Here is a 12,742-nt window from a genome sequence, read left to right on the forward strand (position 1 = left end):
ACACACTCTGCACACACAGAACTGCTCTGCACACACTCTGCACACACAGCTAGGAAGTCATCCTTCTTCCACAGGATCTTGTTTTTATTGTCAGATGTGAACAAAATCAGTAAGTGGACAGACAAAAAATAAGCGCATTCTTCCAGAACACCTTCTGCTGCTGCACACGCCCTCCCAGTAACAACTGTAGTGACTTGTGGAAAGTGTACTTTCTTATGTTTACACCACGCTTGAGGGTTATGTTGAAAGCTGCTTATAAATACTAGACAGCCTTTTACAAAAATTAAATCAAGTCTGTGAAAATTTGTCCAATTATGAGTCTTTCCAATTGTGGTAAAAATCCACAGAACATAAAATTTACCATATTGACCATTTTTAAATGTACTGTTCAGTAGTAAAAAAAATTTTGAGGAAGCATTTTTCAGTACACAAAGAGCCTACCGAAGAAAGGAAGGGAATTCTGACATGCGCTACAGCTTGTCTGGCCTTCAGCACGCTGTGCTGAGTGCAGTAATAAGCCCGTCACAAAAGGAAACACTTCGGCGAGGTCCTGGAAGAGCAAACTCAGGCACAGGCAGTGCCTGGGGGGCGCCAGCAGTGGGGCAGGGAGGATGAGTGAGTGTTTAATGCAAGAGGAAGAGAGTCATGAAGACCGACGGTGGTGGTGTTGGCACAAGATTATGAACAAACTTAACACCACAGAACTTACAATTAGTTAAGATGGCAAACTTTATGTTGTATGTATTTTACCACAATAAAAAAAATTGGAAAAAAGAACCTATTTAAAGACGTAATTTATAACCACGCATTATGCAATCCAGTTAGCTTTCAAATGCCTAGCAGCCATTTGCGGCTCTAGTATGTAAATGTTCTGCCACTGCACACACAGCTTACAGCCGCGTGGCACGCTGCCCCTCCCCTGCTGAGTCTTAGGCAAATCTCTGTCCTGAAGACAACGTAAGTAAAATACAAATTAAGACAATTTTAGTTTTCTTCACTAACTTATTTCAGTATCTACCACCTATTAGCAGTGTAACATTTAATTTTAGGCCTATAAACAAAACTCTGCATAAAAAGATCTTCTCTAATTTACCACATTTAAAAATACAAAGGATATAAAATCTTTTCTGACCTCTGGGCTCCAACCTGTACAATTTGTTCAGAACTAGAAGCCATTATCTACAGCAGGTCTTCATGCTTTTTATGGAAAACAGGTTCATTCAAGATTCACAGACATGTGGTTGAAGTTTACCTAAAACCCCTAGTAAGAATGATCTCTTTTATAAGACGATTCCAAAGAACTAATGAGTAGTTACACTACGCAGCAAGTTAGAAACACCTCAGAAGTGTATAATGAAACAGACCTACTCTTTGCAGAGGGAAGACATTTTACCTGTTTACAAGTTTATCAACCTGGATATGATGTGTATGTTTTATAATACATATACATGTATAAATAGAGAGACAGAAACAAATACACAAAAAGCTAGTCCTGCTACAAAAGATGCCGGAATTTTGAGTGGCCTGTCACCGTTTCTCACATAAGTTCTTTTTGGTTCTGGTACACAGTTTTGGAGAACTTGAAGATTTTTAAGAACATAGCACATTACAGCAGAAACACCCAAATACAAAGTAGCTAAGAAAATCCTTTATACCCTAGTATTTTCAAACAGAGTACTTTAGTCCTTCTTGGTAAGACCTGTCCTTATTTTTGAAGCAAAACATTTTTCTCTCCAAGAACTACCACAACCACCTTTCTCTCAGAAGTAGCCATGAGATCACTCACCTCCTGAATCCCAAGGCAAAGGTAGTAGATGCTGTCAGGTGCATAATTTTCTCCATTGGGCCGTCGGATCTCATTGACAAAATGGGCCAACCCATAGTCAAGTTCAGCAGTGGTGTGAGAGAGGAGGTCCTCTTTTAACTTTACTGATTTAGCTAAAAAATAACATTTAAAATAATCATTATTTGCTGTCTTAAGACTGAGAAACTTTCTGAAATCAATATATTCTATATAAAGATTTAAAAGTAAAACAAAAGCCACATTTATACATAAAATGTTTTAAGCTATATTCACGTTTTTTAAAATTAAAAGTAGTTGATAACAAAAATCTTGACTTTAAATAGGACATAGGGGAAACAAAATCAGAACACTTACAAGATTTTAGCTCATCTAATACCAGAAGATCTTCATCCAGGTGCCTGGTCTTGACCCAGTGTTTCCATGCGTTGACACCATACGTGTATTTGAAAGGAAAGCTGCACTCTGAGTTGTCAGAACTATCATCATGAGACTGGTATCCTGACACCGCTTTTCTCTTGGCTCCCTATTAGTGAGAAAACACCATTGCAAAAACTTTCCTAAGCCTCTATTATTTCATGACTTGACATAAGCCGTCTCTCAACAAATGCAAATTAAGGAGAAATACATTTATGTGCTTCGACTCGACTGGTATTTCTGAACCTGAGAATAACTACCTACATTTTTTGAAACCTCTCTCCAGGAATGACGTATTTCTGCGTAAACTACTTTGTACAACAAAATCGTATTAACTTCTGCTGTGAGTTGAGAGTCACTGATGATGAGAAAATAAAAATAAGACATAAATAACAAACTAATAATCAGACACAGCAGGGTTCTACATATCAATCTGAGAGAAACTGAAGACCTTCCTGATGACTGCACCTTAGCAGGAATGACTTCTCAACTCCTTTCCACTTTCTTAATGGCATTATTTGCTGTACAAAAATTTTAAATTCTGGTGTCATCCAATTCATTTATTTTTTCCTTTTGTTCTTGTGCTTTTGGTGCCGTAGCTAAGAAACTACGTCCAACCATAGATCAGTTGCCTAGAACACAGCCTGAATTCCTGTCAGAGAGCTGAATTTACTTATTTAGCAACTATGTCAACCTTTTATCAGGATAAAATTAAAAATAAAAACTAAGTGGCAATAATAATCACTCTTCTATGAAATTACAACTAAATCGAAGGTATTTTTATCACTCCAATGAAACAATAAAACCTCTACCAGGAAAACAAAATATCTTCCCATGCTCTCGGGCACAACCGAAGCTCACGCATCTTTACCCTCTGCTCACACACAGGCGCGACGTGAAGGCAAGGGTGTGTTGTGTTCCAATACCTTTTTTTTAGATCGAGGTCTAGGCTGCTCCTCATACTCTTCTCCAAATACAGGTGGCAATAAAAACTCATTTTCCACATCAAGCTCCTCTGCAGCTGACAATGGAATCAGAAGGACTTTACCTCAAGGTAACGGCACGGCCTGCATTCTGTCAACACAGCCACTGAACGCGGACAGGCACCGCGCCCAGGGCAGCCCGTGCATGGCAGGGAAAGGACAGTTTTCTGCAACTGACGTGGCCTGTCAGCTCTGATGAAGTCTGCTCAGATTCTTAAATACATATAATGATCATCAATACGGAATTCTCATGGAAATGTGTGATAGAAAAATTACTAAAACCTGAAATTCAGTGATAAGATCTACATGGTCTCAGTACAAATTTTTCAATCTATGAAATCTTTTCCAAAGTAAATGCTTTATATTCTATTCAATATGCTTATTAGCTGTCAATAGGTTAAGAAAGTAAATAATGAAAAACAGAACACATTTCTTTTACAACAAAAGACCTGAAAATATTTTTTCCCTTTGAAGGTTAACTTAATTTTCAAAAAAGTTTTAAGAAATATACTAACATTATTTTATGTAAGTTTTAAAAAAGACACCAGCACTTCTTTATCCTTTATCTTCAAAAGTTCCTACAACAAATTACTTTGAGGAAGTTTCTTTTTACTCTGAGACATTCTTTTTAAGTCCTTCCAGTTCAATCACATGCTTCATTCAGAAGTTAAGTGCTGACTTTTGAGTGAAAAAGGAAAGACAAGGAAGACCAATGAAGGCAAGACACGAACATTAGATTGTTAACGACCACACCCAAGGTTACGACTCCGTAACTAACTTCCAGAGCCATGCTCACACTGAAAGAGTGAACAGTGTTTCGGTACCTCTGGGGAAATCTATTTCAATATCCAGGTCTGGCTCGTATGGAACGTCGGGCACGTGGCACTGTGTCTCTGGGTCAGAGCTCTTCACGAGGTCTGAACTGATTACGTCTGTCTCCATAATCACACCTGTAACCAACCCGCAGTGTCATTAGAAATCAAAACAGAAAACTCCAACAGTACCCATATTTAATCTAGCAAAGGCCATTTAATTGTAAATGCAAAACAAGAATATTTATATTAACATGTCACCAAAGGAACAAAGGCATGCAACTACGCTGAACTGTGCACTACTATTAATTGTACTGCTACTCGACGCTCATGAATACATAAAGCCTTTAATCCTGCGAGTTTGCGGCTGCCCCTCATTCACTATGCTTTCACAGTAAAACAACTCTAGAGTATTCCTAAAAGCAATCTAGTCAAAAATAAACTAATGAGGGTGGATAACTGAGATTTTCAACCTTCTTTTCGAACTGTAACCTAGATTTTCCACATCATTCAATTCACGCTTATTTGCAACTACATCCTAATGTTCTGATCAGTTCTTTAAGCATTTCTCTATCACAACCCACAGTGAGAAAAGCATCTTTCCAAGTCGAGGGTGGAGGTGGGAAATAGACACACAGGATACCAAGGTTGGACAAAACACTTCCCAGGAGGGCTTTGTGTTGACATCCTGCTGGCTGCAGCGCATGAACATCACCTCCCACCCAAGACCTGGCCACACAGACACAGGGAACGCACAGGCCCGTGCTGCACTCTGGATGAGGGTCAGGAAGCCAAAAGACTCTGGGTGTCCCTGGAGGACAGAGGCAGAGACTGAACCCGGGTCCTGCTGCAGCCCCTGGCCAGCGCTGTCCCAGCAGGAGTCAGGACAGGCCCTGGTCCAGACGGGGCTTCAGATAGTTACAAAGGCCCAGAAAACTGAGTTCTGCGTCTGACCCCGCCCACAATTCACATGGGGACTGTACAGACTCTGCCTGAACCGGGCACGGCTATGTGCGGCGGGTCTGAGTCGGAAGCCCGCCTGTGTTGCTCCTACGCCAGGTGGGGCGGGGGCGGGGTACCCGGACAGGCTGGGACAGCCACAACCCTGCTCCAGCACGACACGGTTCACGAGTGGGACAGAGCGAGCTCACTGTTGACGTCGGCGCCCTCCGCTCCCCCCTCATCCTCGGTCATCACGTCTGTCACCGTGAGCAGCTCTGTATCGAGAGGCTCTGAAGAAACTTTGCTTTTTAGCTCCTCCGCTGCTGCAGGGATCTTCTCACTGCTGTCCAAGGGGGCGGGCAGAAACACGGGAACTGGCACCTAAGTAACCAAAAGCTAACTGTTAGGTTCACACGTTAAAAGGTATTTCTGCAAATTAATGATCTACTTTATATACTGCTTGGAAAGAACACACATCAAAACTGAGATGTCGGGAGAGGGTATAGCTCAGTGGCAGACAGCGTGCTTAGAATGCACAACGTCCTGGGTTCAATCTCTAGCACCTCCATCAAAAAACATAAATAAATAAGTAAACCTAATTACTTGCCCCCAAAAAACGAGCAAAAATTGAGATGTCAGCTGTGACAAAGAAAGTGCCAAAATTGCAGCTTTTTTTCAATTTTAGTAATACATTTTATTTAACTTGATACATTCAAAATATTATAATTTCAACATATAATCAATATTAAAATGAGATCTACAATGAGATCTTATTTTTTTCCACACCAAGTCTTGGAAATTCAATGAGCATGCTCCACACGCTGCCCACGGCCCAGTAGCTGCGTGAGGCTAGAGGCCCTCGTGCTGGTGGGTAAACATGCTCAGAAGACAGCCCTGCAGGCAGCTTCTCTGCCTGCACCCAGAGTCTGGAACAATTTAAGCAGCCACTTTTTGAAATCAAAATCCAAGTGCTTACTGAGGTGTTTCTGTCCACCAGGGGGTTACAGCGGCCAAGCCCTGATGCAGCGCCCCAAGCACTGCAGATGGTGATGCTTTACATGAAACTCTATTCCGTGTTTCCGTTTTACACCTCACAGCTCACAAATCTTTCTTCCTAAAATGACCTTGAACACGGCACGTGTAAAGTGACACAGACTCTGCTAAACTTCACACTCAAGGAAGAGCACGTACCTGGTTAAACACAAGGCAGCCTCCGGCAGACGCTCCGCCGGCCCTAAGTTAACTGAGCAGAAGGCAAGGCACCTCCGTTCGGCCAGCCCCCCAGGTAGTGACTGCACCCACACCGCCCCACCCCCGGCACCCGCTGACCGCTTGTGGGGGAGCTGAGGGCTGACTTACGGGAACGGGGAGCGTGGTAGGCACGGGCACGCTCTGGCTGTACATGTGCATGGGCACCGGCACATACACAGGCACCGGCACCGGCACCGGCACGCGCTCTGCCCTCCAGCCGCCGTCTGAAAGCATAAAAGGGCCCGAGGCGGCGTCAGCGAGCGGCACCTGCTCACAGGGCTCAGTCTGGGTGTGGTCACGAGAAACTGAGGGCCTCGGGACCCGTGTCAGAGAACTTCAGGTGTCACACAATGCGGTTAAGCTAAAAACAACAAAAGTGACTGAAGCAGCTCTTCTAACTTGCAGAGAGCACAAGCAGAATTAAGACCTTTTTCTTTAAATAGAAAGAAAACGTCCTTTAAAAACAGCCTACCAGATTTCCCGCCACAAAAAGTTTTATTTAATCAAACGATTAGAATACAGCTAACATTTAAAGTTGATGAAAATACATATTTGAGTAATTTCATCTCATTCTGACACGGCAACGGAACAGTTATGTTATAGACCGCACTCCGGGAGCTGGATTTCTCTGAGGGAGCACTTTAACTCTAGTGGGTCTCAGCTCCACAAAATTTCTGACACAGCGTTTTACCTCTGGTGAACTAACTTGTATTGTGGGCCTTTATTAGAGATTGATCTTCACTAATGATTTTAAAAGATATGCTGTATTCTCAAGGCAATGTCTAAAACTGGATAAGCAAAATGAACAGAAAAACGACAGTGACCAAAAACCTCTATTCTGTAGCCTATGATTTGAGAAAAGCAGGGATCCCACTCAGCGAGGGCAATTACCCGTCTGACAGGACTTGCTCTGCATGTGGGGTTTGCAGTAAGTGGCCTTGGTCATGGTTAAAGGCTTGCACAGAACCGCTTTGTTCTTCATCTCCTTGTTGGGGGTCGGAGAAGGCGGAGGTGCTGAGCCCTACAGAGAAGCAAAGAGAAACACTTAATTTTCCTTTAATTTGTGTGACTTTCTGGTGTTAGTGAGTATCTTGTTTCTAGGTCCAGCGAAGGGAACACACAAAAGTGGAAGAATATACTCAAAACACACGAGTTGTATCATGTCAGCCACAGACGTGATCTGGGAGATGAACACAAATCTATCCCAGCCACAGGCAAAGCGGTGATAATCATTCCTTCTGCACAGGTGTGTCTTTCAAAGATACCATCAGCATATTCTTTTAAAAAAGTAAAAAGTCTCACTTTTAAATAAAATAGCAAGGCAGTTAAACTGAATTCTGAAAATTATTTGGCTTTTTAAAATTTATCTGTAAAGGAAAAAGTTCCTGCAATTACTATGGCTTTCTGATACTCTAGCTCCCTCTACTGGAAAAACTGCTTTTACCTGGCACTAAATTTGCAAAGATAAGAAAAATGATGAAAAGAATTACCAAAACTATTATCAAACTTTGAGTTGTGTTTCCTACATCCCAGTAACTGCAATTTCAGAAACTTCTCCCACAGACACAGTCTTGGCCGCCTCATCACGCTCACCACTGCACCACGTGCAACACATACTCACACACACACTCACATACACACACCCCCGTCCTGGGGCTGGCAGGCTACACCTGGGAGCTCTCCACCCTACCTGCAGACACGGGAAAGGGCACAGGCAAAGTTATCTGGGCAGTTAAGGCCACACAGTCCCCACAGACACTTTGCTCCAGAGGCGGTGCTGTGGCACAGCCCCAGGGAAGGAGGGTGTCACACCCACCCAATCCTGCTTTGTTTAATCAGACATAAGCCCATGAACCACGCTTGTGGTCACGACGCCACCGACTCCACTGTGCACTACAGACACACCCTCAGCTCTACACATGATGCGTTTCCCGTCCTCTTTCTGGAAGCAGCCACACGAGCACGGACCCCAGCCCACTGGACAAAGCTCACCTAGCAGTGTTCCCGCCAGGCTCCGTCAGCCTTTGGTGCTTAGCACAACAAATGGCATTTTGATTATGCTTGGGGACACTTTAAATAGCAAAATCACCAACAAAAAGTACACAAACACGACAACTGGCATTAATTAGATTGTGAAAAGGACACTTGTTTCCAGCACAAGCCTGTGAACGAGGAAGACATCGGATCTGCTGGAGCCCTGACAGTAGAGCCCGGCCTCAGAACCGTGGGGCTTGTAGGCTGTCTCGTTTACGGTGTCCTGTCCCAGCGGCTCACGCGGACTAAGACCTGAGGCAAACACCAACATGACACGCCTCGGACATGAGTTATTTAACCCTCACACCCCACAGGAGGCGGCAGGCCTTTCTTCACTCTCATTCTGCAGATGAGGAGACAGGCTCAGAAGTCGCACAACCTGGGAGCTGCAGGTTCTGAAGTCTGGACTCATCCGACCCAGTTCTAACCACCAGGCGCCCTGCCTGTGGAGGTGGGTTCAGTACTGCCTGTGGTGGCGCCTGTGCGGTGCCACCCTCACCTCCATGCTACAAACAAGGGAAAGGCACACAAACAACAGTCAGGAGAGTGACCCAAAGCCACGCAGCTGAGCACGCAGCCTTTGAAGCTTACGGGTGAGGAACTAAAAGACTCCCCGAACTTAAGAGAAGATGGAGGGAGCTTCTATGACAAGAGGACAGGGCTGCAGGGCACTGACTTAGCCCCTCGGTCCTCCCGCCGTCAGAGGAGGTGGCCTAGGTGCTGGTGGGGGGTGTCGAGAGGGACCATCTTCCTGCCCCGCAGCAGGGATCAGCATGCCTGCTACCAGACTCGAGACGGTTCAGCTGAATACTCCTCAGTTGTCTGACTTAAAAACTTTACTTCCACGGGGGGAACAGATGGGGGAGACAGCCAAGGAAAAAGCACGCTTATTTTTGTAGAATTCTGCCCAACTATTAACATCAAAAGCAAAAACTGAATGGAGTGATATCAAACAGCAATCTTTCAGCCTCATCCGTGATTCTGAACTGTGCTTACATATTACTATCACCTGAAAAACTTCTCAAAAATACGGAATTTCTGAGTTGGAACCCATCTGAAGGTTCTGAAAACTCCCCAAGTGATTCCAGTATCTAGCCAGAGCCAAGAACCACTGATTTTTCTCTTTTCTACCAGGACAAAACTAGCCCAGAGACTCACTGTGACGCCAACGCAGATTCCCACAGGGGATCCTGGGGACAGGGATGTCACTTTACGTGACCATGGTCACCTGCAGACCAGCAGAGAGGGCGGGCCCTGCTCCAGGTGCGGCACAGCACTGCTCCTACTGCCACACATGAATGGCTACTTCCAAGCCATGAGCGTCTTTAAATGCTAACATAAAAGCAGAATGGATGTATTTCACCAAAAGAAAGAAAAAGCAGAAAAAAACTAAAAGAACAGCCCAGAAGGAAACATTATGGAAATACTTTTCAAAGTTAAAAACGCACAAGTTCTGGTCCCAGCACAGACCTTCAGTCCCTACTGAGGAGTATCTGCACAAAACCACTGCTGGCCTGCCCCTGCCCTCGCCCCTCAGATTCCACCACGGGCTCTCCTAGCTGGGCCCCAAGGGTAGTTTTTCCAAACACACACACCTGGCTCATCGCTCCTCCTCCCACTTCCCCCATCCACGGGGCATTCTGCTCAACCACTCGGAAGCTCTGTCACAGCTGCCAAGGCCAGGCGCAGCCACCACCGCTGCTGCTGCAGCAAAGTGTTTCTGTGTCCCTCTCGCCCGACGTGGGTCAAGGCCACAGTTCATTCCCTCTGCCACTCCTCAGCAGGTAGGAAAGGATTTGTCTGAACACCGGGAGCTCAGCTGAATGCGAAACTCACGACCATCTCAACAGAGGAAGGTCAAAGCCTCCCCTCATCACAGCAGATCAAGCTGGACTAACAGCTTTCTGCCCCCCACGTGACGACAGCCACATTCAGCACTTCACTTGAGCAATACTTACTGTCATTTTGGATCGGGACGTCTGACAACCCTGATCTAGAAACAAACAAATTTAAAGTAAGACAAATATTACTTTCTTCAGAATTTTCTACATCCCTGTTTCTCATTACATTTTACTGATTTTTAAAAGTTACTGAAGAAAATATTTAAGTGAAGAATATGAACTGTGAGAGCTGACATACCCGCTGAATAGGTGGAATTAACCCTTCCCTATGCTGAGCCCCAGAAGGCATGCATTCCCGGTGGCAACACTATATTCTTAGATTTCTCTAGGAAGTCACAGTTTCTAAAGAGCTTGCTGTCTCTCCCCACTCGCCTGCCCGCAGCACACTTTGCTAAAAACGGTTTTCATTTAAAACTGCATGTGACATAAGATACACAAAGGAACTTTTTACAACTTTCGTCATAATTCTGTTTAGCTTCTCTCTACCCCCAACTATACTCTACTTTTTCGATTAGCATTACATTTTTAAGAGAATAAAATAAGAAATTAAATTAAATTAAATTAAGAAAAATAAATAAAAATGAAAAGAAAAAAACAAAAAAGAATTTAATAAAAAGCAGCACACCCACAGAAACACCACGCAAGGCACCCCCACCCAAGGAAACTGTGGACATAGCTCAGCCACCTGCAGACCCAACCACTGAGATCGCCACCACCGCCGAAGGCAGAGACCGCAGGGGTCCCCCGGCCCCGCCCCCCGTACCGTAGTGCAAGTTCTCGGGCCCCTTCTGCGTGGCCATGTTGGGCTCGTTCTGCTGGCAGTAGAAGCGCAGCAGGCAGTGCTGGTCGCAGAAGTGCTTCATCTCCCCGCGCCACTGCACCCGCTCCCGGAGCGCCCCCTGAGACTTGCAGCAGTCGCACCTCGCGGCCTGGAGGGGAGGAGGGACCACAGAGCCCAGTCACAAGGGTTACAAAGCCAGACGTGCACTTTGAAAGATTTTTACAAGCCTCAGTGATTATTGCCAAAAGTGACAAAACAAGGTCTGATAAAGAAAAAATAAAATTATAAGATAAATCATAAATACACAGTGAAACCCACAAGAGTGGAGAAAAGTAGCATCTTACCTGTCAAAACCCCTTTCTTTACTTACCGGGAGTCAAAGACCAGCATTACAAAGCCCAGCGAACAAACGTGCATGTGGGAGACCCCACTGGAACAGCGCATCCTACAGCTCTGCGAGCCTCTGCACTGGTCCAGCTGAGACTCCTACATCGAACTGCACTGAAAATCTCTGACCAGTGAACAGACCTCCCAGATTCACGAGCTCGTAACAGACCAATTCATAGGAGGGTAAAGACCAGAAAAATTTGAAGCCAGCTCCTATGCTGAGAAAATCGTGGATGTTGTTTCTCAGCAGTTTAATGTAATAAATTTGAAAAGCTTTAACAAACACACTGATTTAATTTTAATAAGAACTTAAAAGTTCATGTTTTAAAACACTCAATGTTTAATGAATCAAAAAAAACAATTCTGCTTTAAGACAAATTTGAACTATTTCAAGGAAAACAATCAGCCCCAACTGGTCTATGAGTTAAACACCAAATAAAACCAACTAAAATTCATACATAAAAAATTATACTTTACGATGGTGAATAATCTAGGGACAGAATCTTTAGAGATCTCATTTTTTCTAGATTTTGCCCATTTTCACTATTTCTTAACATCCTGATCAATGAGTGGATCGAAAGGTATGATTAATTTCAAATATAGATCTTTTCATAATCAAGTTTTTTATCTAGTTACAGTACAAATAAATTACTATAACTTTTTAAATTACCCTTTGGTTTAATCATCAACTTAGAAGTTTTAATAATGCAATAAATATTAAATATTTGATAGTTCATAACAATCATAGCTGTACCTTTTCCCCATTACTCTAAATAATCTAGAGTTTATACTATGGGCTTTGAAATCTCTCACTTTAGGTCTCAACAGGAGTTCTGTGAGTCAACACTCAGTCAAACTCCCGGGACATTAGCAAAGAACTGCGCTGGTAAACAGGTCTTATATAACAAACATACCCCAAGGTTAGAACACGGGCTCTTTATTTCTCCAGATCAGGTATTTCTCCTGCTGAATAAATGTTAAATGAATGAAGATTTGCAGTATAAATTATGACTATTAAGTGATGCCAAGACCATATCTCCTGTTTGCTTAAATGTTATACAGCTGGTGATAGAACCTGGTAACCCCAATAATATTAGCACCTACTGTCAATCAGATCCTAGCTTAATTAAAAAAAAAAAAAAAGAGTCTCAATGTAAAACTCTCACCAGCAAAGACTGTTCTTTAAAATAATCACTGAAGTGCTCCAGTTTTCCAGGTTTCCCCCCTCTTTATACTTTATATTCAAAGAAAAGCCACAGCACAAGGGAAGGAAGGGAGCTTCACACTGTGCTCACTGATCTGAGCACAAGAGGGGCCTTGCTCCCCACAACAGGACTGGGAAGTAAGGTCCACACGAAAAGTAACTGCTTCACAAAAGTGACTTATGGTCAAATACTGAAAATGCAGAGGCAGGATTCAAAGCAGACAATCCA

The 12,742-nt window shown here is 43.7% G+C and overlaps 1 protein-coding gene across 5 annotated transcripts in view; it reads right to left on the minus strand.

Moving 5' to 3' along the window:
• ZMYM2 (zinc finger MYM-type containing 2) overlaps positions 1-12,742 on the minus strand; it is a 76,871-nt gene that overhangs the window by 12,879 nt on the left and 51,250 nt on the right. For all 5 annotated transcript variants that reach the window (XM_032496515.1, XM_032496514.1, XM_032496513.1 and 2 more), the window contains 9 exons: positions 10,905-11,070; positions 10,199-10,233; positions 7,098-7,227; positions 6,315-6,430; positions 5,165-5,336; positions 4,026-4,151; positions 3,145-3,239; positions 2,159-2,327; positions 1,787-1,938 (listed from right to left, as the gene is read on the minus strand). In XM_032496515.1, coding sequence (XP_032352406.1) covers positions 1,787-1,938; positions 2,159-2,327; positions 3,145-3,239; positions 4,026-4,151; positions 5,165-5,336; positions 6,315-6,430; positions 7,098-7,227; positions 10,199-10,233; positions 10,905-11,070 — 1,161 coding nt within the window. The remainder of the gene's footprint in view (positions 1-1,786; positions 1,939-2,158; positions 2,328-3,144; positions 3,240-4,025; positions 4,152-5,164; positions 5,337-6,314; positions 6,431-7,097; positions 7,228-10,198; positions 10,234-10,904; positions 11,071-12,742) is intronic.

The sequence above is a fragment of the Camelus ferus genome, chromosome 14 (assembly GCF_009834535.1).
Source record: "Camelus ferus isolate YT-003-E chromosome 14, BCGSAC_Cfer_1.0, whole genome shotgun sequence".
NCBI lineage: Eukaryota > Metazoa > Chordata > Mammalia > Artiodactyla > Camelidae > Camelus > Camelus ferus.